The 27458-nt window shown below is 35.4% G+C and overlaps 1 protein-coding gene across 1 annotated transcript in view; it reads left to right on the top strand.

Annotated features, from left to right (window-relative positions):
- ARIH1 (ariadne RBR E3 ubiquitin protein ligase 1) overlaps window positions 1–27458 on the top strand; it is a 123998-nt gene that overhangs the window by 51776 nt on the left and 44764 nt on the right. The window contains exon 3 of the mRNA XM_019441544.2: window positions 22411–22555. Coding sequence (XP_019297089.1) covers window positions 22411–22555 — 145 coding nt within the window. The remainder of the gene's footprint in view (window positions 1–22410; window positions 22556–27458) is intronic.

Below are 27458 nucleotides of genomic sequence, written 5' to 3'. Positions count from 1 at the left end.
TTTTTATATTCTCCTGATGCTTTCTGGAATTCCTGTTAGTCACATGTTGAAATTTCTGGATCTTCGTTTGAAGTTTAACTTTTTTCAAAATGTTTCTTCTGTGCTTGTCATCTTTGTCTTTCTACTCTGGTGTGTGAAGTTCCTCAGGTTTATCTTTATTTATTTCACTAACTTGCTTTTCTTTTTGTACCCATTCTGCTATTTAGCCATCTTAAATTGTTTATTTCAACAGTATCCAACTTATTTAATAACTTTATTCTTGTTTTGAGGCTCCTCAGTTTCCCATATCTCCCTTGGCACATAACTTTTCTTAAAATAATGTGTTTTCTTCTAGACTGTTCATCAGTAAACAGAGAGGATTTAAAATATGTATTGGTATTTGGTACATTTCAGAGTATATTATTTTCAAATTGGTCAAATTTAGGCTATAATGAATTCCAGTAAAAATTGATATGCGTTTTATTTTCATACTTTCAAATAATTATTATCCAAAAATGATTATAACTACACAGTGAAAGTACAAATATCGGAGGATATGGCTGAAGAGATACAGGGGAATTTATAGGCTTTGTATCTTTATAAGAGAAAAAGAGGTAGAAAACAAACTAAGCATTTGAAATAGGAACTTAGAAAACCACAAAAAGAGAGCAGCATAGATAGAGATAAAAGCAACATAAATGAAATAGGGAACAAAAATACATAAAACAAAAATATTTTTTGAAATGGATTTTTTAAAAGGGACATATCAAGAGTATGAGAAGCAAACCACAGACTTGAAGAAAATATTTGTGAAAGACCTCTGATAAAGACTGTTAACCAAAATATACAAAGAACTCTTAAAACTCAGTAACAATTAAAAAAAAAAGTTTGAAATGGGCAAAAATCTGAATAGACATCACAGTAAGGAGGATATAGATGTTAAATAAGCTCATATGAAGAGATACTCAACATCATATATCATTAGGGCATTGCCAATTAAAATGAGATACCACTGCATACCTATTAGAATAGCTAAAATCCACAACACTGACACTACTAAATACTGATGAGGTTGTGGAGCAACAAGAACTCTCATTGCTGGTGGGGATGCAAAATGGCATAGCCCCTCTGCTTCCTGTTTGGCAGTTTCTTACAAAACTAAGCATGTTCTTACCATAGGATCCAGTAGTCACACTTTTTGTGTTTACCCAAATGAGTTGAAAACTTGCGTCCACACAAAAACCTGCACTTGAATATTCATAATTGCTAAAACTTGGAAGCAATCAGATGTCCTTCAGTTGGTGGGTGGATGAATAAACTGTGGTATACATCCAGACAATTGAATATTATTTAATGCTAAAGAGAAATAAGCCATGAAGTCATGAAAAGACATGGAGAAACCTTAAATGCAAGAAGCCAATCTGAAAAGGCTACATACTGTATGATTCCAACCATATGACGTTTTGGAAAAGGCAAAACTGTGGTGACCAGTAAGATCAGTGCTTGCCAGGAGATGGGGAAGGGAAGGATGGATATGTGGAGCAAAAAGGATTTTTAGGGCAATGAAACTACTCTGTATGAAACTGTTAGGGTGGGTATATGTCATTGTACATTTTTCCAAACCCATAAGATGTACATACAACACAAAAGTGAACCGTAATGTAATCTATGGACTTTGATAATGATGTGTTGATGTAGGTACATTGATTCTATCAGATGTGCCACTCCAATGTGAGATGTTGCTAGTGGACCAGGTTGTGTGTGTGTGGGGGGTAAAGGGTATATGGGAATGCTTTGTACTTAATCCTCAGTTTTGCTGTGAGTTAAAATTGCTCTTAAAAAGTTAAAGCTATTTTGAAAAGGGTTAGGAAATAAACTATTGGTAAATGTGATGGGGACTAGGGAAGAGGGCACAAATAAACATTGGGAATAATTCATAATTACAGATGGGAAAAATATTTCAAAGTTATAACTGAATACTGTATGCTACTTTTACCAATATATTTGAAAGCTTAGAAATGGAAATTACTTAAATTGCTCCATAAGAAATAGAAAAATAACCACAGAAGAATGTAGTAAATATACCAAAAGATCCCTCTACTTCTCCAAAAAACACTACATGATTTTATGGTCAAGTTCTATCTAATAAACCATCAAGGAACTGCCAGTTTCTATTGAAAATTATTTCAGAACATAGAAAAAGATAGGACATTATTAATTCCTGTTAGCCAAATCAGAATAACCCTTGTTACAAAATTTGACAGAGACAGCATAGGAAAGCTGTCTTTATTATGAACATAGCTGTTGAATTCATAAATAAAATAACAGTTAAATTGGAAGAATTAATGGTCTAGTAGGATTTCTCTTAGGAATGCAAAAACAGGTCACCATTGGGGAGAAAAGTCATCTATAGCACTTACTAATTTAATTTAAAACAGGTTAGCAAAGGGAAACCCAAAGGAAATTATAATAAATGTTAGGAATGCATTTAATACATTGTGCATTTACCCATGCGTTAGAAGAAAACAATTTGTAGGGGCACTCGGCTAGCTCAGTCGGTAGAGCATTTGACTTTTTTAAATCTCAGAGTCATGAGTTCAAGCCCCATGTCGGGCTTGAAATTAAAAGAAAGAGAGAGAGAGAGAGAAAGAAAGAAAGAAAAAACAATTTCTAGCAAACTAGGAAGGTATTAATAAAGAATATCAACTAATCATCAATAGCAGAATTATCCTTAATTTTGAAACATTGGAAGGATGTCCATTAAAACCAAACAAGGTTACTGGCTGTTACCAGCATTTAAATGAACTGGAAGTTCTGATAAGTAAAATAAAACATGGAAACTTAAATAAGTGATATAAAGATTGGGGAATGGGAGGATTATGGGTTATTTTTAGATTCTTCTTTATACTTTTATGTATGCTGTGAACTTTCTTCAATAACCACAGAAAAGCATTATAATAACAAGATAAACGGGGCGCCTGGGTGGCTCAGTCGGTTAAGCGTCCGACTTTGGCTCAGGTCATGATCTCGCGGTCCGTGAGTTCGAGCCCTGCCTCGGGCTCTGTGCTGACAGTGCAGAGCCTGGAGCCTGTTTCAGATTCTGTGTCTCTTTCTCTCTGACCCTCCCCCACTCATGCTCTGTCTCTCTCTGTCTCAAAAATAAATAAACGTTAAAAAAAAATTTTATAACAATATAACTGATTCAGAAAATAAGCACTCTTTTTTTTTTTTTTTTTAAGCTTATTTATTTTGAGAGAGAGACAGCAGACAGCAGCAATCAGAAGAGGGGCAGAGAGAGAGAAACCAAGTTTTTACACGGTCAGTGCAGAGCCCAGTGCGGGGCTCGAACCCATAAACTGTGAGATCGTAACCTGAGCCAAAATCAACAGTTAGATGCTCAACTGACTGAGCCACCCAGATGCCCCAACGCTCATTTGTAGGAAAACATTTATTTAAAAAAAGGAAGAGAAAATTTTGTCGACAGTATAATCATCTATTTATGAAATCCCAAAGAATCAACTGATAAACTATTAAAGTGGTTGCACATTAGAATCCCTGAGAAGGCCCCTTTCCATGCCTTCTCCTTCACCTTCCCTTAATACCCTTGGAAAGTGAAAAGAAAGAGACCCAGAATGTAAGGAAATACAGTTTCAGTGACACTGTGCACCTTCCTGTCTTTGAGTATAAAAATGAAGATGGCTTGTATGTCAATCTTGTAACAGTTTAGGTTCCCCAGAATCATAGGTTAGACAATACGGCCAATAATTTTGTTACATAGCATTAAAAAAAATCTTACTTCCCGCTTAGTAACACAGAATATATTCAAGTATCTTTTCTATTCATTTTGACATACTTAAAGGTAAATCTTATCCTAGTCGAAATTGTGAAGTACTTTAAATTCTGTCCTCTCTGTTGTCATTCTTCATTTCCATATACCAAACATACCAATTTTTTGTTTGTTTATTCATTAGGGAGCCCTAGTCCTTGCCCTGGAGAAGGATCTAGTGAGAGCCATAGAGGTATAAATAGATTCTTGCCAATAATTCTTCTTATTTTGCTCCCAGATGTCTAGTCCATGGTTTAAACAAATTTGTCCTGACCCTAAAAACAAGTAATTTATTCCTTTTAAAAATACATTTTGGTAAAGGTGAGGAAGGGCTAATGGAGAAGGGACGATTTATATTTTTTGGTGTCATCTTTTATCTCTCATAGCAGCTTTCCAGACCTTTGCCATTTTCTTTCTTACCCAGCCTTCTGCATTTTTACTCTGTAGATTAATTTCTCTTCTGTTACATAAATAGAATTTTTTCTGTTCACTAGATTTCTTCCTTGCTTCTCCAGATAAAGCAGAACAGCAAATCAGAGAATCAGAAGTGCAGCAACAACTATATCTGCCCTTCTGCTTCTTTAGAAGGCTAACCTTTCCATTTGGGCTTTGATTTTATCATAATTTTTGTGGGATGTTGCTTCCATTATTTCATCTGTCATATCTTGAGCCTTTTCCATTCCTGTTATCATTGAGGGTTTTTAGTTGTTAAACAAACTTGAAGAGAATAAGTGAAAACAACATTAAAGATTGTGAATCCTCCATGAAGGCTGTGCATCCAGGAAGTGTCCACATCACAGCATCAAACTGTTTTAGTGAACATGCTGTTGCCATTGGACACAGGCGTCACAGCTCATATCATCATATTGGGCATGTGATATCACAATTCATATTTCTGCTCTTTCAGCCTCTGAAAGCTGGATATATCCTTACCCTTTTGAAAGAATGAATTCTTCATTGAGTCTTCTTCAGGCACTATGTTTTTGTAAACTATAGGTTACCCAGCTCCTGGTAGGCATGAATCCTTTAGCAGGAGAGACTATGAAAATGAGTTGGTTTTTTTCCCTTTCTTTTTATGACAAGGCTTTTTTTGTTTTAGATTTTTAAAATTGTTGTTACTATTGAAATATAGTTTAAATACAATGTTATGTTAGTTTCAGGTGTATAGCATAGTGATTCAATAATTGTATACATTACTCAGTGCTTATTATGATAATGTCACCATATAATGTTATTACAATATTGTTGACTGTATTCCCTGTTGCTGTACTTTTTATCTCTGTGATTTACCTGTTCTATAACTAGAAGTTTGTACCTCTTAATCCCCTTCACCTATTTTGCCCATTCTCCCCACCCGCCTCCCCTGACAAGACATTTAAAAAGCCAGCTTCTGTTTGCCTTTCTGTTATTTTCTCTTTTTTTCTGTATCTTTATTTCTATTCTCATATTACACTTTAGTAGTACACAACTTTTAAGATGTCACCAAATTCATTTTTGCGTTGACTCAACCTTGCATCTGTTTCCTTTGTCTGACATGGGGCTTCTGTGGATATCTACGTAGGCTTTTAGCTGTAAAGCCCTAGGGAGCACTTTGGGAATTGTACTGTCGTTGGCCCATGCCTGACGTGCCTTTCTCTTTATCCTTTTTCCTAATTGTTCTTTAAAACCCAACTTAAGCTTTACTTCTAAGATGACTTTTTTTCTCAAAAAATTAATCACTTCTTCTGTTGCATTTTTAAATGTATTTATTTAATATTTCAACACTTCCATTAGAGTTGTTTAGGCATAAAAACTGTCTTATTCGTCTTTCACTGCTGGTGCATAACAGAACTCCTAATCTGTAGTCAGTATTTAGTAAATATTGTAATTCAACCATTTGTAGGTTTTATTTTTTGTAATATGTATGTAATTTCTGAAAATTATGACATGCATGTAAATCAGATATTAGTATATCAGGAGCTGGAGACATAACCCCCAAGTCAAACTTCTTTAGAGTTGATAACAAATACAAAATCAGGATCTCCTCTATAAGGTGTGTGTTAATGAGTTAACTGGCATTTTTGAGGAGAGGGGAAATATAGGTGGTCTTTGACTTACTACTTTTAATGGACAGGTGTAATCAAAGAATCTTGAAGACTGATTTCAGTGCAGACTACGTAGCAAATAACTTTCCGGTTTTCATTCTGAAGGATTAACACCATTTAGTGAATAGGTACTAGAACCAGCACTTATATGTTTATTATGGTATGGAACTTTCCTTATTAGCTGCATCACTAATGATACATTGTTTCACAGTTAACTTCTGGGATGTGAAAATAAATTTGGTTTATCAGAAAGCAGGCTTTTGTGATGGCATTCTTCACTCTTCTATATTATAGTGATTTTTTTACTATTTAAACAGTTTAAGTGTTATTGCGGAGCATGTATGGAAAGAGGCAAATGTACCATCTTGCTATATACTATAGTGGTTAATGGGATCTCTGCTCTACCATCTCCTAGCTGAATGAACTTGGAGCAATTTCCTCCATTAGTGACTTCACCTGAAGTTACTGTGTTGTCCCTGTCTTGCTACTTATCTTACTACTTCATACATTTCAAGAATGTTTTTGAACATCAGTTGTGTAGGAGACATTGAGTGATGAAGAACATCAAAAAGCAGTGTGTCATACACCATTTTTTACCCTTAAGGTACTTAGAGATAACGTTTTAAGGGAATACATAAAAGGTTATTTCTGGCTCAGGTAGGAAAGGATTTATTGATGAGATGTCATTTGATTGGACTTGGGAGGGCAGGTGACATGGGAACCTGGGCATGAATTTGGCCTTTTATTCCTATTAAGTGGAAAGCTTTGAAGGTTGTTTTATGGAGAAATGTGATAAAAGGGCATTAGTGCAGGAAAAAAATTGGTGATAATATGAGCTGATTATCCATCAGCAGGATGACCCATTGGAAAACTATTTTAATATTCTAAGTAAAAGGGAAATGTTGGCTTGACTTAGGATGGTGATGGTTAATTGAATGCAAAGTATAGATGGAAGAGATGTTCAGGGGGAGTTTTAACTGTGACAGAGAATATACAAGGCTCTAGGAAACTTCTGGTAATTTGGACCATTCTATCTACTAACTACAATAGAGAAATCTGTATGATATTGGAACATCTTAAAAGTTAAGAAAATCAAAAAATAAATAAATTTAAAAAACAAGAATCAAAAAAATCAAAAAATTAGTAAAATAGGAATAAGAGAATATGGAAATCTAGAGAGATGAGCCAAGCATTCCAGTCTGCTTTGCCCTGGAAGTATGTTCTGATCTAGAAGAGGTAGCTGAGAGACTGAGCTGTGATTTTTGTTGGCCCTTTGCTTGGGGAGAGGGGGTAAGTGGGGAAAATGTTAGAGTCTTAGGCCCACTTAGGCATGAGGATAAGGTAGGGGCACTTGGGTGGCTCATTTGGTTGAGCATCTGACTCTTGATTTCTCCTTAGGTCATGCTCTCGCAGTTTGTGGGTTTGAGTCCCGTGAGAGGCTCTGTACTGACAGTGCAGAGCTTGCTTGAGATTCTTTGTCTCTGCCCCTCCCCTGCGTGTGTTTTCTCTCTGTCTCTCTCTCTCTCTCTCTCTGTCTCTCTCTCAAAATAAATAAGTAAACTAAAAACAACAAAAAAAGAATTTCTGGAAGAATGAGGATTAGGTAAACCAGCTCTTCTGAAGATTGAAGATAATATTCATGTCATCTGGGTGGTCCAGACAACTTTAAGCCTTGAATATGGATTAAGATGGTCCTAGACTATTAATGTATCCAGGCACTTGACAGAAGCAAATATAAATCTTTTCTGGGGAAAGAACATTAAGCTCTCAAGCTATAACAAAATAAGCAAAATTCACTCAGTGAATTAATTTTAACAGTACATTGGACAAAGCTAACGAGAGGTTTAGTTTGCTAAAAGATCAAACCACTATCTAAATTAAGTACATACACTAAAAGATGGAAAATACAGAAGGAAAGTTAAGAAACATAGAGGATATAATGAGAAGATCTCATTTAGTTTTAGGAGAGAATGGCCCAGAGGCAATATATGAAGATATAATGGCTGATAATTTTCCAGATTGGTAAAAGAAAAACATGCCACAGAATTTAAGAAACCTAACAGTTCCCATGCATAATAAATAATATTTAATTGATTCTAAGATATTTTAATGTGTTTGAAATTTGAATACATCTTTCAATTGATGGCACTTTACAGTCCAACAATATTGAAATATTCAGTTATGTGAAAATTTTCCCCTCATCACTTTCTGGTAAGATCATGAAATTTCAGCACCAAAACATTTTAGATTTCATGAAATATGGTAAAAAATCCATATTTTGGGTGGGGGGAAATGCACGTTTTAAAACATCATAGTACAACTATAGAAACAACAGCAAAAATAGATAGTCATAAAAGCAATAAGATACAAGGCAGATTACTTTCAAAAAGCAAAGATTTGTGTATATATAATGTATATAGAGAAAAAATATAGAAAGCATACATTATGTATTCTTTTTTTATTTTACTTTATTTTTTTTAATGTTTATTATTTTTGAGAGAGAGACAGAGACAGAGAGCAAGCAGGGGAGGGGCAGAGAGAGAGGGAGACACAGAATCGGAAGCAGGCTCCAGGCTCCGAGCCATCAGCCCAGAGCCCGACGTGGGGCTCGAACTCATGGACCACGAGATCGTGACCTGAGCCGAAGGCAGCCACTCAACTGACTGAGCCACCCAGGCGCCCCTATTATGTATTCTTTTAGAGGACAGCTGACTTCTTAACAGCAACAGTGGAAGTGATAGTAAGATGGATACCTCAGTATGTTGAAAGATAGTAAATGCCAATTTAGAATACTGTGTTCATGGAAAATATTTTCATAAACAGTACTATCTTTTAATTAATATAAACACCTTTATGTTGTAACTAGCCTTTGTATTTTTTTAAGTTAACATTTTAAGTTCTGTCAATGTTGAAGTTTTGAATATTAATAATTGTTATTTAATCAACTGTTTGAATATTAAGGGAAAAAATTGGGGAATGCAGCCTAAGTTGTGCTCAAGAGTAGAGTGTATAACCTTAAATGCACATATAAGGAAAGCAGTGAACTAAGCTTTCATCTCGAGTCTCAAGTAATGAGCTAGATGTATCAAGATAGAAAACAAGCAACATAATAAATTTAGAGAAATCACAAGAAGAAATAACAGAGAGCAGAATTTAATAAAATAGAAAAGAAACCTATAGTAAAGGGGATCAAACCAAAAGATTAAAAAAAAAAAACTGACAACATTGACACCTCGTTGAGATTAATGAAGAAAAAGGCACAAATAACTAATATCAGAAATGAAAAAGAATGTCCCTTTAGGGTGTGCCTCGGTGGTTCAGTTGGTTAAGAGTCCAACTTCGGCTCAGGTCATGATCTCCTGGTTCATGAGCTTGAGCCCCGTGTTAGGCTCTCTGCTGTCAGTGCAGAGCTCACTTCGGATCCTCTGTCTCTCTCTCTGCCCTTACCCCATTTGCATGCTTGCTCTCGCTAGCGTGCGCGCTCTCTCTCTCTCTCTCTCAAAAATAAACATTAAAAAAATGTCACTTTGAATCCTGCAGATATTTAAAAGGAATTAAAACCTCATAAGATAACTGTGTCAATATTTGAAATTTTACTGAAAAGGATAAATGCTAAGAAATGCCAGTTTACTGAAATTGACATAAGAAATAAATAGAAAACCTATATGGGCTATCACTATAAACTGAAATTTTCTGTGAAGAAAAGTAAGTCCAGATAGATACATTTGGAAGTTCTGCCAACATTAAATGAAATAGTAACTCCAACTTTATATTCTCTAACCTTGTATTCTTCTAGAAAACAAAATGAGGATTACCCACCTTCTTAAGGCTGTCACAACCTTGATTCCAAAACCCAAAGAAATATTACTTGCCAGTTTCTCTCATTTACATAGATGCAAAAAATAAAACCCCAAATATTTGCAAATTGAATTCAGCAGTACATAAAAAGGATAATAACCCAGCCTTGCCAACTCCAGTTGATCCCAGGAATCCTAGGTTGGTTTAACCTGGAACAATTCAATATGGTCACTTGAACAAATTTTAATGGGAAAAAAACAGTCTCAATAGATGCAAAGGAGCAGTTGCTAAAAATCAGTGTAATCATTCATGATCTTATTTATTTATTTTTAAAGCTCATTTATTTTGAGAGAGGGGGCAGAGAGAGAGGGAGAGAATCCCAAGCAGGCTTGGTGCTGCCAGCTCAGAGCCCAACACCAGGCTTGATCTATCTCACAAACCATGAGATCATGAACTGAGCTGAAATCAAGAGTCAGACACTTAACTGACTGAGCCACCCAGGCACCCCTCATTCTTGATTTAAAAAAAGAACCCATTAGCAAACTAGGCACAAAAGAGAACTTTCTTAATGTAGTAAATCTGTAAAAATACCTGTTGAGATATCATAGTTCATGCTGAAATGTTGAAAAGATTTCCCTTTCAGATAGAGTTCAAGACATGACTATGTATTATTTTCACTTCTGTTCTACATAATACTGAAGAAGATTCTAGCCAGTAGTATAAAAAAAGTATCACAGTTGTAAAGGAGATGATAAACAGTTCATATTCACTGATTATATGAGTTGCATCTATAGCAAATCCAAAGGAATCTACAGATAAGTTGTTAAATGATTTTAGAAAGATGGTAAAAATAAGTTTTATTATTTTTTTTCTCTTAGTATTTACACACATATCTTTGACCCAGTAATTCCACTCCCAGGTATATACCCAATAGAAAGAAATATGCACATCTAAATTGAAAGTCATAACTGTGCTCATAGCAGCATTATTCATAACAACTCCTACCTACAAACAACGCAAATGCCTATAGATACATGGATAATTATGGTATATTTATATAATAACTATTCAACAATGAAAAATAAATGAATTAGAGCTACAAGTGACTGTATAGATGAATCTTAAAAACCGTCATCTTGAAGGGCGCCTGGGTGGCTCAGTCAGTTGAATGATTTTGGCTGATTTCGGCTCTCAGGCCATGATCCCAGGGTTGTGGGATCAAGCCCTGCATCAGGCTCTATACTGAGAGTGGAGCCTTCTTAAGATTCTCTCTCTCTCTCTCTCTCTCTCTCTCTCTCTCTCTCTCTCTCAAATTAAAAATATATATAACACAAAATTATCATATTAAGTGAAAGGAAAACCTCTAAATACTTACCTCCTATATGAATTTGTTTATATGCAATTCAAAAACCAGCAAATCTAGGCCATATTGTTTTAAGGATGTATATTTAGGCAGTAAAACTATAAAGAAAAACAGGATAATGATTACCTCTCGGTGAAGAGGAGTTTGTTAATGAGAAGGAATGTTTGGAGTGTTTATGAAGTATTTGCATTATTCTAGTTCTTGTCCTGGGTTGTGGTCTTTGCATTATAAGTTTGTAAGCTGCTCATGGATATTTATGCACTTTTCTAGAATTGTGTTATCTCACAATAAAAATAATTTTAAAACACACGCACATAGGAAAAAGAACAACCTTAAAAGGGAAGGTCCAGTTTGTTTTTGGATTGTTTTAGGATTAATAGTACCTTTGGTTACCTACAAGTAAATCAACATATTTCCAAGACAGTTTTCTCAACTGCTTTCCTAGGCTCTACTGTCACGTCTGTCCTAAACTTAACTTTGACCATGTGAACTTACTTTATCAACTTCCACTATCTTTGTGGTTCTTACCACATCAAAGCTATACTGACTTTTAAAAACCTTCCATACTTTTCACTCTATTCTAATTTTTTTTTAAATGTTTATTTATTTTTGAGACAGAGAGAGACAGAGCATGAATGGGGAGGGTCAGAGAGAGAGGGAGACACAGAATCTGAAGCAGGCTCCAGGCTCTGAACTGTCAGCACAGAGCCCGATGCGGGGCTTGAACTCATGGACCGTGATATCATGACCTGAGCTGAAGTTGGATGCTTAACCGACTGAGCCACCCAGGCACCCCTCACTCTATTCTGTATGTCTGTACTTATTCGTCTACACTCTGTTAGGTTGCCTTTGACTGTTCAGGACCCAGTCTCCTCAAGAGCTATATTATATACAGATTCAGAGAGCATCAATAATATTTCATTCTGAGGTTGTGCTCACAGGCATTGTGTATAATTCTGTACATCACATACAATTTATATGATGCCCTTAGGATCCTCTTAATCTCTGAATTCTTAACACATTTACTGTTAAGTCATTTTAACTTCTTGAAGTTAGTTGCTATTTTCTATACTTTCCTAGCATTCTCCTCCCACCTCTTGTATACTTAGCATATCAGATTGAAGTAACTATCTATATTTTTCCTTCAGAGCCATTAACACTGCCACAAACCAGCACAGTTCCTAATATAGTTGCTTAGTATGTAAAGGAACTATGTAACAATGGATATTACATATATACTGTCTTGTATATTGTTTTTCCTTTTTTTTAATGTTTATTTTTGGGAGAGAACACAGCGTGAGCAGAGGAGGGGCAGAGAGGGAGCAGGAAACACAGAATCCGAAGCAGGCTCCAGGCTCTGAACTGGCAGCACAGAGCCCAACATGGGGCTTGAACTCACAAACTGCCAGATCATGACTTGAGCCAAAGCACATGTAACCTACTGAGCCACCCAGGCACCCTATTGTTTAGTATTTGGATGACTTACTTTTAGTGTTAGCATAGCTAGATCTTATATTTATTTTCTATTTGTTTTTAAAGGTTTTATTTTTTATAAATGTTTTTATTTTTGAGAGAGTTAGTGGGCAGGGGTAGAGAGAGAGGGAGACAGAGGATCCAAAGCGGGCCCTGCGCTGACAGCAGAGCGCCTGAATTGGGGCTCACAAACCATGAGATCATGACCAGAGCCAAATTCGGATGCTTAACTGACTGAGCCACCTAGGCTCCCCTTAAAGATTTTATTTTTTTAATGTATGTTTATTTTTGAGAGCGAGCGAGCAAGCAAACAAGCAGGGGAGGAGGAGGAGGAGGAGAGAGAGAAGACGACACAGAATCCTAAGCTGGCTCCAGGCTCTGACCTATCAGCACAGGGCCCAGCCCAGGGCCCCAACACAGGGCTTGAACCCATGAACCGTGAGATCATGACTGAGCCAAAGTCGAACGCTTAACCGACTGAGCCACCCAGGCACCCCTAAAGATTTTATTTTTAAGTAATCTCTACACCCAGTGTGGGGCTCGAACTCACAACCCTGAGATTAAGAGTTACATGCTCTTCTGACTGAGCCAGTCAGGCGCCCTGCATAGTTGGATTTTAAATATACTTTTTTGTTCTAGAGGCTCTCAACATTTACAGCCTGAGGACTTCGCATTAAATATATTGAAACATTGTGAGCAAAATTATAAAATGATATCATTCAAAATGTTTTGTATATATTTTTTATATTTCTCTTTAATTGGAATCAGATCCACTATTGCATGAATCACAAGTAATTTATTTCATTTTATCTAAGTTGTGCTGCTCATGTATAGCAGGAGGAAAGCACCACTGAGTAGAGAAGAGGCTGTAGACACTTCCCTTGCATGCACATATTTGGACAGAGGGCACCGAAGCCACTGTCTTTGTTTTCTCAGAAGTAAAAAATAGTTAAAAAAAAATAATGATACTGGTTCTTGTCATTTTGGGGGCCATAGTCTCTTTTGAGAAAATAATAAAAGCTTTGCAACTTTTCCTCCGGTGGAGGGGTACAGCAAATAAACGTGTAAATCAGTTATAAAGTTTTGGATACTGTAACATTCTTGAAGTTCCAGAGGCTTTAGGTTAGAAGAATTTGGTAAATTGAAATACTCCTAATTGAGCCAGAGAATGTGGACAGCTACCTGTGAAGGGAATAATCATTACCTTCTTAAAATGTCAGGCATAGTTTCAGATCTACCTAAAAGTTCATATGAGAGTGAGGCATATGGCAGGCTTAGTAGAGCATGTGACTCTTGGTCTTTGGGTCATGAGTTTAAGCCCCTCACTGAATTTAGATTTTACTTAAAAATAAAATCTAAGAAGAAAATAAATCATGTGAGAACAAAATTTTATTCTTCATAACAGTCTTTAGATTAGCAAAATGTTGTTGATAGTTAAAGCTGGATGATGGGTATGTGGGAGTTCAGTTTACTCTTCTTTTTTGACTTTTGTATATTTAAATGTTTCTGTAATAAGTGGAGATGGGAGCCTTTGGGAAAGACGGCATAGATTATTGTGTTTCTGTTACAATTGTGTGAATTTAAGACTAGAGTTATCGTACATCTGTTTCACTGAAGTTCGTTTCTTAATATACTTGCTTTCATCATGGCTCAGAACCAGAAAGCATAAAGGATGAGGGAACAAATGGCAGAAAGTTTCTCAAAAATTATGCAATAATATAAAGAAGAATGAAACCTTGCCATTTGCAACAATATGGTTAGAGCTCTAGAGAGTATTATGCTAAGCAAAGTAAGTCAGTCAGAGAAAGACAATTAATGTATGATTTTACTCATCTAAGGAATTAAGAAATCAAACAAAGGGGAAAAAAGAGAGGCAAACCGCAAAATGACTTAACTACATAGAACAAACTGGTGGTTTCCAGAGGGGAGGTGAGGCAGGGATGGGTTAAATAGGAGATGGGGATTAAGGAGTACACTTGTGATGAACACCAAGTGATGTTTGGAATTGTTGAATCACTATACTGTACACCTGAAACTAATACTACACTGTATGTTGACTAACTGGAATTTAAATAAAAAATGAGATTTTTGTACTGCAACTTATTTAGTAGCTTCTTTGTCAGAGTGGTTTTTTTGTTGAGCAGTAAGCAAGCTCAGGATCATGCTGGTTTTTTTTGTTTTTTTGTTTTGTTTTGTTTTGTTTTTTGTTAGGGTGTTTTTCCCCAGTGGGAGAACAGTCTTAGAAGTCTCAGAAAGTATTTAAAAAAATACATGACCAGTATGTTTATTCAGCTTTAAACCACATGTAACACATTAATATTACAATGAGAACTAAACTTATTTTTAGATTAGCAGGAAAAAACCCACAAAACTTAAAAAGAATTTTAATTAATGTTTATTTTTGAGAGAGAGTGAGCACGCATGTGCATGCATGTGAACAGGGGAGGGGCTGGGGCATGGTATGACAGAGAATCTGAAATGGTCTCTGTGCTGACAGAACCATGAGACTCATGAACTGTGAGATCATGAACTGAGCCAAAGTCGGATGCTTAACTGACTGAGCCACCCATGCACCCCAAATCACAAAACTTTTTTTTTTTTTTTTTTTTTTGAGAGAAAGAGTGCAGGCACAAGTAGGGGAGGGGCAGAGAGAGAGGGAGACACAGAATCTGAAGCAGGCTTCAGGCTCTGAGTTGTCAGCACAGAGCCTGATGCAGGGGCTCAAACTCACCAGCCATGAGATCGTGACCTGAGCTGAAGTTGGACACTTAATCAACTGAGCCACCCAGGCACCCCAAATGACAAAACTGTTAAAGCAAGTTCTTATAGACATGTATAAGTCCTCATTAGATTTGTTTTCTTATGAGGGCCAAAAGTCTTCCTTAGAAGAAAAGATTTTCTATTCTGAAGTCCATCCCTTTCTATCCCTAAGTTTTAGTTTTTTACTTAGTAGAGGTTCATATGTGTGCCAGTCATCTCCGATTTTAGTCCTTCTTTTGAAAGAATACCTTTAAAAACCACATTCTACTTTAAGAGCCCTTTTTTAAATTTAAATTTTTATCAAAGTAACACATCTACAGTTAAATGAGAACTGTTTGCTTCAATATTTCTTAATAGCATGTCTATAGTACCATACTGTACTGCATCTACTGGTTTCTTTCTATGGAATATGAGTTTCTGAAACTAATGTCTATATGTGGGAAAGCCGCCTCTCCTAGTCTATTTACTGTGGTTCAGTTTTACTGTTCTAAGACTCCTTTCCATGCCCAGCGATTATTTTTGCTTTTCATTAATATGATAACAGTTCTTATCCATCCATATGATTTAAACAAACTTAAGCTTTTCCTTTGCTCCTTTGACCTTTTGTCTAAGTATACTTTTTCTAAAATTGGAAAACTGACACCATTAGAAGCAGGTTAATGGGACCCAAAGAATAGTTGAAATTGTAATTCCTAGAAGAGATGTTGGTGTCACAGACCTTTTTTGCTTTATGAGAACTATAGTTAATTAAGGTACAGAGTAATTGTGACTGTTCTGTCGCCTTTTGAAATTGAAGTCTGGTACCCATAAAATGCCACATGAAAATATTGAAGCAAAATGATTTGGTTATTTAGAAGTAAAAGTGTGTGTATATGCATATTTATACATGGATGGATATATATATATATATATATATATATATATATATATATAATGTATTTGTGTACATTATCATATATGTGTGTACTTTCGTTCCCTCTCAGACTTAACAGCAATAAGATAATTGACTTGTTATAAATATGTATTGGAAGCATTAAAAAACCTGTAAGGAGGATTGAACTTTAACAGCCTAAAAATATGCAATAGAAAAGCCCACCGTATAACTTTAAATTAGCTTAACCTTTTTGCTTTTCTGATTCTGTTGTGAAAATAAGTTCTTCAACAGTGGTCTGTTTATGAAATGTGCAGCTGTAGGGGCTTTTAAGATAAACCCCTAATGGCAAAATTAAATATTGAAATGGCAAACAATGATGCCACCATCATTGAAAATTCAAAAAGCAACAATATCCAGCTATGTACCCTATCAGCATGTCTCCTCTCCCCACAATCAGACATAGTTCTTAGGCTGTAACTGTTAGCACCTTGAAATTTAATTCAAATTGTTTGCTATATTTCTGTCTAGAAGTCAAGTAAAATGAAAAATTTAAGATCTAGGTATTCTGTCTGGAAAGTTGGCTAATTAAGTGCCAATTTGCTTAACTATATTTCTGTAAATACACTGAATGAACAGAAAGAATCCTAGAGAGAAAAGAGGATTTAAAAATTTCTGCTGAGAAACCTCTCCAGTTGCCCTTCTAACAATCTTAATCTGGAGAAATCTAGGCCATGTGAGAGAGAAGGTGGGGATACTCTTAATTGTGCTCTTCCTGACTGAGGAGGGCCTGCACCAGAGGAAAAACCACACGGCTATTCTTATTTTTATTTTCACTTCCATTCTTATTTTCATCACATGAATGGTTTTCTCAAAAGGGTGGGTGGCAGGAGTTGCAGGAAAAGAGGGAAGCAATGTCCTAGGATAAGCTTTGCAGCTGTTTGGTAAAGTCATTGAAGCAGACAGAAATACGTGTTAACTGATTAAACAAGATACCTGAGCTGCAGTACTTCACCCTGAATCAGTCATTCTCTTTTCATTTTGGCCTGTTTTACATGAGGGAAGATGTATGTAAAAGCTGGCATACTAGCAATAGTGACCAGGTAAATGGGAGTTAAGAATCCACCCATATTCTTGAGCACGTAGTCCTTAATAAAACAATAAAACAATCAAAATTAGAAAGAAGAAGCAGGATGCCTCGGTGGCTCAGTCGGTTAAATGTGTGACTTCGGCTCAGGTCATGATCTCACGGTTCGTGAGTTCAAGCCCCACATCAGGTGTCCATACTGACAGCCCAGAGCCTGCAGCCTGCTTCAGATTCTGTGTCTCCCTCTCTCTCTCTGCCCCTCCCCCACTTGCGCTCTATCTCTCCCTCTCAAAAATAAATAAACATTAAAAAAAATTTAAGGGGTGCCTGGGTGGCTCAGTTGGTTGAGCGTCTGACTTTGGCTCAGATCATGAACTTACCGTTGGTGAGTTCAGGCCCCACACTGGGATCTGTGCTGATAGCTCAGAGCCTGGAGGTTGATTCACATTCTGTGTTTCCCTCTCTCTCTCTCTGCCCTTCCCCCATTCATGATCTGTCTCTCTGTGTTAAAAATAAATAAAGATTTAAAAAAAATTTTTTAATTTAAAAAAAAAGAAGCTTCTCTGTTCTCTTAAGGAAATTAAAATACACATAGACTCTGTGAGATGAAGGATCAAAGATGAATTGATAAAACAACAGAACAAGATAAAAAGGAAGCTGAGGAAAGTAAGAAAAAAAGGACACGTAATAATCCCGCAGAACTTGAAATCACATTGGGAACAGCAAGAAACAGAGCAGACACTATGGCAAATAGAGCTACATACGACAGGAAAAGGACAAAGAAGGAATTAGCAGATGGTAGACAGGAGGACAGATTAACAAAGACTGGGTACAAATCCACCAGGACATAGTCTTAATAACTAAAAAGAATCTTGAAGTAATTGAGGCCTAAATGGCATTTCAAAAAAAAAAAAAACAAAAACCTGAAAGCTAAGATAAAGCCCATAGAACGAATAGATTTCAAGAAAGAAGAAAGAAAACAAAATTACATATATGCTAGGTGAAAAGGGATTTGAGTTATAAAATGAGAAAAATTATTTTGACCACAGACTTTGATAACAGCAGGTATCAGAGGGAAATGGATATTGTCAATATAAAGAATATTGGGAGATGGGGGGCAGATTTTGGCCAAAGTAAGCATTTGAGTTATGTGTAAGTAATTAGGTAATCAGGTTAACAATCAGGTTAAGGAACAAAAAACAGTTTTTATTATCTTGAAAGAAAAGTTGTATAATATAAAAATAATGTAATTAGTGAAACAATTACATAAAATGATAATCAACTAGGAAAAGCTCCAGGAATTTCCAAACAAAACCAGAGGGTTACGTGTCAGGTCATATAACATAACGACACTCAATATATTTAAAGTTGACAACTGAAGAAATAGGCTTGGTGTGCCCCTAGATGGTTCAGTCGATTGAACATCCCGACTCTTGATTTTGGGTTAGGTCATAATCCCAGGTTTGTGGGATTGGGCTCCGCGTTGGGTTCCGTGCTGGCAGTGTGCAGCCCACTTGGGAATTTCTCCCTCTCCCTCTGCACCTCCCCTGCTTGCACGCACACACACCTCGCTCTCTTAAAAAGAAAAAAGAAAGAAATTTTTAAAAAATAGGCCTAAGTACAGATTTTAAGTTACATTTAGTGAAAATAAATTAGATTTCAGTATTTTCCAGATAACCATTACAGAGTCGTTGTAGACCATGTAATCAGTAAAAATAGAAACAAAAAGAAGCCAATTTTTAAAATGTTACATTTCGTATAAAATGGAACTTAAATAAAAGAAAAAGATTTCTAGGACCACTATGTCCAACAGTATGAATGGATTCTTCACCTTTCCATTCTGCTTACCTGGGCAGTATTTGAAAATTCTCTGAAGGCTCCTACAATGTATCAAAAAGCTTATAGTCGGGGCACCTGGGTGGCTCAGTCGGTTAGGCGGCTGACTTCGGCTCAGGTCATGACCTCACAGTTTGTGAGTTCGAGCCCCGCGTCGGGCTCTGTGCTGACAGCTCAGGGCCTGGAGCCTGCTTCGAATTCTATGTCTCCCTCTCTCTCTATCCCTCCCCGCTCACACTATGTTTCTCTCTCTCTCAAAAATAAACATTAAAAAAACAAAAACCAAAAAACAAAACAAAACAAAAAGCTTATAGTCTTTCTTTAAGAAATACATTTAAAGCAGGGGCACCTGGGTGGCTTAGTTGGTTAAGCATCCGACTCTTGGTTTTGGCTCAGGTCATGATCTTAGAGTTCGTAAGTTCAAGCCCCACCTTGGGCTCTGTGCTGCAGCTTGGAGCCTGCTGGATTCTCTCTCTCCCTCTGTCTATGCCCCTTCCCCCGCTTGCTCACTCTCTCAAAATAAATAAACTTAAATTAAAAAAAAAAAATGCCTGAAGCAAAGAAATTCAAATTTGTTATATGGATTATCTTTAAGAAGTTACTCTAAGTCAGTTACTCTTTAAAAAGCAATTGAGTGATTATAATATTCTTCTAGACACAGGTGCTACGGTAGTAATAAAATAGTACTGATGGGATTTACATCTTGGCAGAGAAAGCATAAATGATTATGGAGTTGGTCATGTGATAAGTGTTGTGCAGGAGTACAGAGTTCCGTGAGGATGTTATACAGGGAACCTTACCTAATTTGGGGGTTTGCAGTGGGGAGGAACTGAGGGTTAAGTTGAGACCTACAGGTAGGAGGAAGTGTTTAGGGTAATTGAAACACCCTTCAGTAAATAGCCATTTTAATTTAAATGAAATGGAATCCCTGCTTGATTCCTTACTACAAAAAATTTCCTTGCGAATCAACAGTTTTAATGGAAACAGTTTAAGCCTAAATAAGTCATGGATGAATTTTTATAATCTTTAGGTTTAGGGATCTTGCAAAGCTTGATATGAAATCCAGAACTCACAACAAGATTGTATGGTCAGTATGCCTACATAAAAATTAAAAGTGGCAATTAAACACCATTAAACAAGTTGAGGGCAAGTTAGAAACTGGAGGAACAAAGCAATGCATGAGACAAAGGGTTGTTCTTCCTGTTGATACACTGAACTCATAAATTAATGGTAAGATCTTCATAGAAAAATAAAATATGTTCAGCCTCACTGATAAAGAAATGTAAGTTAAGTCTAGATATTTCTGTCCCTATCAGATGGGCCAAGGTTTTAAAGTAGAATTACTTATGTGGAACATCTAACTGTCCCCTAGTATAAGGCTGGTTAGGTAAATTATAGCTACAGTGGAATATTATGCCACAGTGAAAAACAATGTTCATTGACAAAGATGTCTTAACATATTGTTTACTGAAGGTTATAAATCTGGAGTAGATTTTATTTATATGAAATTACAGACACGTCTGTGTATGCAGAGATTGCTGTTCAGAATGATCACCAAAGTGTTAGGAGTTAGTCGTTTCATGTAGTCAAGTTTGGATGGCAGAAGTTTGTCTCTTAATGTGAGCATGAATATTTTTTCTGACAATGTGTTTAATTGGTTTACCTGTTCATATTTAGTGTTAGCTTCATATGCTTTCTGCTTTTGAGATAAAACTTGATATCTTAGGTTTTCTCAGAAATAATTAGTAGGAAAGCATTTTATTTTCTGCTCTATATATTTTGATTAGCTAAATCATCATTAACAACTTTAACTTTATATGAGTTCCCCTTTTATAAGTATGGACATTTTGATTAATAATTTGATCATTTTATTGAAACATACTGTAGTCAAAGTATTTATAAAAAGATACTTATTAGTCTAAGGAGAGTGATTTGTTCTCATTTGAGTGATTTCCTGGATTTACTTTCCATAGCAAGTGCTTTGACACAAGCTTGAACAAGACCTGCATTTAAAAAAATGGAAATCTCTTTTGAGTATCACTTATTTTTTAACTTGAGAGACTCCTGTTTGTACGTAAAGAACACTGTAGTTATTGACACCTAGGCTTTATAAGCTAAAAAGTAATTGACCAGATTTTTCATTAGTTATATTGATTTACAGATTGCAGTTTTTTTGTATCTATTGCTTGTCCCTTTAGAATATTAAGATATTTTGGGAGGGGGCGCCTGGGTGGCTCAGTCGGTTAAGCGTCCGACTTCAGCTCAGGTCACGATCTCACAGTCCGTGAGTTCGAGCCCCGCGTCGGGCTCTGGGCCGATGGCTCAGAGCCTGGAGCCTGCTTCCGATTCTGTGTCTCCCTCTCTCTCTGCCCCTCCCCCGTTCATGTTCTGTCTCTCTCTGTCTCAAAAATAAATAAACGTTAAAAAAAAAATTTATATAAAAAAAAAAGATATTTTGGGAGGCCAGCAACCATGTCTCATCTGGATTAATGGGAAATACTGTGCTAAGTATTTGCCACTGTCTTCTGTTAAGAAATCCGCAGTTCACTTGAAGCTCTATAAATCATACTTGGCATTCTGTGCTCTTGATATTAGATGGTGAGCTACTTAGGTATATTTAGAAACCTGTTGAAACCTGTATGAAAGGCTATTATATAGATTATTTGATATAAAAACATTTTAAGGTATAGTTTTTTGTTTCTTCCTTCCACCCCTTTGCTAGTTAGTTAAAAATTACTTTAAGAGAATAATTAGAAAGCAAATATATTTTGTAGAATGAGACACATGTAAATGATCTGTGGGGTAAGATATGCTTTGCAGATAGTTTACTTGCTAATATATTTAAGTTGGTGTAACTAAAATTATTAATAAAATTACTTGTATAAAATACAACCTAGCCTTTTAAAAATACCACTACTCTTTATAAGGTACCGTCAGAGATAGTAACAACTTTCATTCTTAAGTTTTACTTGTAGTACTATTAAAATAGTAATAGCCTAACCTTCCAGGATAATAACAAAGACCAAAACAGCAACAAAAGCTCAAACTGCTTTCATATATATATATATATGTATACATATATACATATATATATACGTATATATATGTATATATATATATATATGTATACATATATATATGTATATGAATTTTTTTTTTTTTTTTTGCTACAGTTTGTAGCCATATACCTCATTTCCTCTGAGCAAAAAAAGGTTATGATTTGGGTTTATTTTAATTCAGTTCATTTCTGTTCCCTATAGAAAATCAGGTTTTTGGAGAGCTCTAACAGTGTGCTATTGCTGGGCTCTCATCCTTTCTGTTTAAATAATGCAGGTACTTTGATGGAAACCTGGAGAAGCTCTTTGCTGAGTGTCATGTAATTAATCCAAGTAAAAAGTCTCGAACACGCCAGATGAATACAAGGTCATCAGCACAGGATATGCCTTGTCAGATCTGCTACTTGAACTACCCTAACTCGGTGAGTATCTGGTAGTTTAAGGCCAGCACTGACTCTTAGTTTCAGAGGGTAAATCAACTTTCATTATTTAAACAAAGGGAGATCTGGGAGTTTGGGATTGTATTGTAGTAAAACAGTAACCTATCAGAATATTAAGGATAAAAGAAAGGAAGAGGAAGAATAGAGCTTGTTCTTTCCCCTTCCTCCCCTGTTTGCTTTTTAAGCAGCAACTTGTCCAGGTTGTCATTACATACCTAAATCTATTCCGAGTTCATTTTACTATCATGGGAGAATTGTTCAATAGGTGGGCAGTGAATAGAATAATTTTTCATTGAAAATAAAACAGATTTAAAACTGACATTTAAAAATAAATATCCAAAACACTTATAAAATATCTTTAATAGCATTTTACTATGGAGCTTTCAGGATTTTTCATAACCAAAGATTTTCACTTATGCAGATCCATTCTAATGGAGATTCTTAAATATAGCAAGTGGTAACAGAGTTGGAGCAGACACTAGGACCAATTAATTGATGTTTCTCTTCAGTAAAAGTATCCCTCTTAAAACCTATTGAATTTAGGTGGTTTACTTTGGCATGTCTAGTAAAGAATTTTAGGCTTAAACATAATCTTTGTATGAAGTCCTTACTTTATTAGTAACCATAGAAAAATAATATTTGTGGCATAAATGTAGTTAGTCTCTTGGAATTCACCTCTAAGATGTTTTAAGATATCTAAGAAATAATTTAATTCTATAAAAATAACTACCTTATTCATATTCTTTGCTTTAATAGTTAAGCAACTCTTCCTAATAATTACTATATACAAAGTCCTTGTCAACAGTTTACATATTTTAACATATTGAAGGTTTTTCATTGTTTTTCTCTGAGGTTTCTATGTATCTCTGTAGAGGCCCACTTGAAGGGAACTAATGTGTGCACATGTACAAGTGCTTAGAAAAGAGGTTTTAAAAGAAAGTAATTAAGTACTCTTAGAGAAATAGAACAGAGGATGGAAATAATTTCGTAGGTAAGGTGTTGAGTTGAATTTCCAAGTTCTCAAGTTAGATCATAGCTCTAATGCTAACTATTTGACTTTACATAGTAAATTATTAAATCTCACTGGGTTGGAGTTCTTTTTATCTTTCAAATGAGTTGGATCAGATGTTTTTTCAAGTCTCTACTATTCTCAGGATTGTATAATTTCCTTCTTTAAATCACAATCTTAATTTGAGCATTTAAAAAAACAAACAACATTAATATTAAAAATACATTAAATTCATGTTTTGACCATTTTATTATTGGTCTCTAACAGATTCTCTTTACCAGTTGACATTTGTATGGTTCATAAAAGTTTCTGTGAAATAATACTGAAACCCAAGGAATTTGTCCCAGATCATTCAGGGTTTCCTTATTTCCTGGCATTTCTCTTCCTGCTCTGTTATAACCAGATCTTCTGTAGTTTAAATCTTAAATGTAATTTGAGTACTGAAACTAGCTGCTTACAAATATCCCCTATAACTTTCTCAGTGCCCTTGGTATTGTCTAACTTAACAAATTAGAATAAAAACCATGACTGGAGATCTGCATAGTAAATTTTGCTTGCACTTGTAACTAGAAAGCCTGCTATTTACTTACTCATTTTTTTCAACACACGAGGCACTATTCTAAGTGTTAGAAACACAATGGAGAATCAAGGCATAATGCCTGCCTCATGTAGTTTATAGGTTAGCTAGATAGAAAAGTAAAATGACATATTCAGAAAGAATGGTAAGCACTTTAGTAGGGCATGATACTGTGGGAACATGTTGGAGAGAGACACCTAACCCAGTTTTAGATAAGGGAGAATTGCCCACTGAAATTGACCTCTGAAATAACCTCTGGAAGTGTGATAGTTAGGTGAGCCATCAATATGTGGCAATACAGAAGCCAAAGGAAGAGAATGTACTTGTAAGAAACATTGCTAAAATCTTCAGAGAAAAGAATTGAAGAGTGACTTTGGAATTAACAACATGAAGTTTACTGATGATACTGGAAAGTTAAATTTAAGTATTGTGGTAAGATGGAAAACCATACTGCATGACCTGAAGAGTCATTGATTTGAAGGTGGGAAAGGAAGTAGAGGCAATAAATGTGAACAAATTGCTCTTTAAAGGAAGTCTGGCTACGGAAGTGATAGGACAAAAAAGCAAACCGCAACATGGTTTGGAAAGTAAGTTAAAGATTGTTATGGAAACTGTGCCAAGCATTATGAAAAATACAGTGTAATAAAACTAGGACTTTTTTTTCATAATATTTAGACTAATATAGAAAGATAATTTTAACCTTTTCAGTTTTGCAAGTAAATGTCACCTGAGACTCCATTAAAGCTTTAATTGGATGATTTTTTTTTTTTTACCTCTGTTGTACAACTCCCATGTTTCAATTTCCACTGCTGTCTTCAAACACTGATACTTGCCTTTTATTTAGTATATTTCTTCAATACCTTTATCCTTCCAGAAAGCAACTTTAGCTTTATAGTGCCATATGCAAACAAATTTTTTAAACAAATGCTTTGGTAGCATAGGTTATAGCACTTGGGAGTAACTATCGTGGGTGATCTCTCCTTTAAAAACGGTTTCCAGAGACTCACAGGCACTTTAAAGTTCATAAATTCCCCCATCCCCCAACCCCTTGTGTTGTGGCCAATGCAGGGGTTTGTTAGCCCTGGCAACATTCACTTTATAATAATGTTGCTTTGAATTAGAGCGTAAGATCTATCTTTATTAACTCTCCCACTCTACTAGGAGGTATACTTTGAGCTATGATATCTCATTTTTATGAAGTAAATAATTTGTATATTCTAAGAATCAGATATGTTTAAGGTAACTTTGAAGATTATAAGGATAGTCCACTCTCTCATCCCTTACCCCCTCACTCTGAATCTTTGTGCTGGGAACACCGAAAACATCTGATCTGAGTCCAACCCTGTATTCCTTTTTAACTGATTCCATTTTATAGATGAGGGAACTGATGCCCTGATTATTCAGTTTTTGTAAACATAATGGCTTTAACTTTAGAGAGTATTTGTCCAACTTCTGATGGAGGAAAGATAATTCTTAATGTACTTACTGCTGTTTGACATTAGTTGCCAAGTATGTAAAATGGCAGGGATAAATGAACCCTTTAAGAGTGTTTAATCTTTCAGTTCTTTTTTAAGGGACCATTAATTTGTTTTACATAATATTTCACGTGTATTTAGTGTATTCTGAGTCATTTAGTGTATTCTGAGTATATTATTTATGATATACAGAGGGATAAGTTTGATAAGATCCCTTGAGTCAGGGAAAGGTTGAGGGACCCAAGTAGATAATAAGCACGAGATAGTAAAGGAATAGAGATACGTGAAAGTAGGAGGAGGGAAAGGGAAATGCAACAGAATGGTGATACTCAGATATATCCGTAATGATGACACTGCTCTTGAGCACAATAAATGCGTTTATACCACAGGTTAGTTTTTGTTTTATCTTTAGACGTGTGTGTGATTTATTTTCTAATTTATCTTGTTTAGCATCTAATTAAAATGTTTAGTATCTAATAAAAAATATATATTGAAAAGAAGCCTTTAAAGAATAAAAAGCTTTCTTTATATCTTATAATGATCCCTGGTCCAGAAGTTTCAAAGGTAGAGATGTTACTTGCAGTGATCACTAAGTAACCATTGTGACCTTTAGTCTCTCATTCTCAAGGATTCTTATTTGAAAAAAGAAAACATATGTGGATGCATATGTGTTTTTAAGTTACGAATATAACATTTTAGAATTGTTGATCTTTTACTCTGCTATATTTGTCCTTTATAGAATGCTCCTTCTCATTGTAGCCTTGAAAATCATATGCTCTCCATTAGTGATCAGGCAACAAATTAGTGCCAGATCTCCTTTAGCAATGGGGAGTAATGAGAATAGAGTCTTTTGTTTGTTTCCAGATTTTTTTTTTTTTTTAATGTATGAGGATACTGATTTCCAAAATATTTACCTTCACTTCCTCTGTGAATGAGTCAGAATAATTGTCAGTCAGAATAGCACTGTATTTTAAACTGGGTAAATATTTTCTTTTAGGACACTGATAGATTTTTTTTCCCCCATGTCTGCTTCTGGCCATTCTTTATATAGTTGATATGCTGTAGTGTAGAATTTTGCATCCTGACTATTGGTATCTTATGTCATAAGCAACATCAGAAATTTCATGAGCACTTTTCAAATAACAGCTAATTAGAAAATGGAATGGAATTCAAAATATTATGTGAGCCACAAAAAGAATAAAAGAGCTAGAAGTAAACTTGGCAAGAAATGTGAAAGCTCTATTATGAAGAAAACTTGAAATACTAACGGAGATAAAAAGATGACTTGAGTGTTTGGAAAAATAGAATAATAGTAAAATATTGAGAAAAAAAAAAAAAACAACTAGATTGATGGGGACAGGGAGGAACTAGTCCTACCTAAGAATAGTCAGTGCAGTGGAACAAGATAGAGTCAAATATGTGTGAGGAGAATTTGGTGTATTATAAAAGGGGGCATTTCAAATCAGGTGGGTTCAGAAAATGGCATTGGAACAACTTGGTTTGTATCTGGAGTAGAATCTTAAATTTCTTCCTAACTCCTTATATTAAAGTTAATTGATTCAGAAGCCAGAAATTGTAAAAGTAATACACTTTGCTACATATCAATAAGTAGAGAGCTTCTGCATGACAACAAAATGGGAACATTCAGATTCGAAACTGAAAAATATTTGCCACACCTATAAATGGTCAATTTTCTAAGTAGGTGAAAATCCCCACTAAATCATTAAGGGGGGGGGGGGGGATCCCAATGGAAAAATGGGAAAAATAGGTGGAGAGAGTGCACAGAAAAAGAAATGTAGAGCCTTAAATCTTTTTTCAAATGCT

This window comes from Panthera pardus, unplaced genomic scaffold (genome assembly GCF_024362965.1).
Source record: "Panthera pardus isolate Hobbes unplaced genomic scaffold, ASM2436296v1 HiC_scaffold_24, whole genome shotgun sequence".
In the NCBI taxonomy this organism is placed as follows: Eukaryota; Metazoa; Chordata; class Mammalia; order Carnivora; family Felidae; genus Panthera; species Panthera pardus.
The sequence above is the reverse complement of the archived record's forward strand: the minus strand, read 5'-3'. Positions and strand labels throughout refer to the sequence as shown.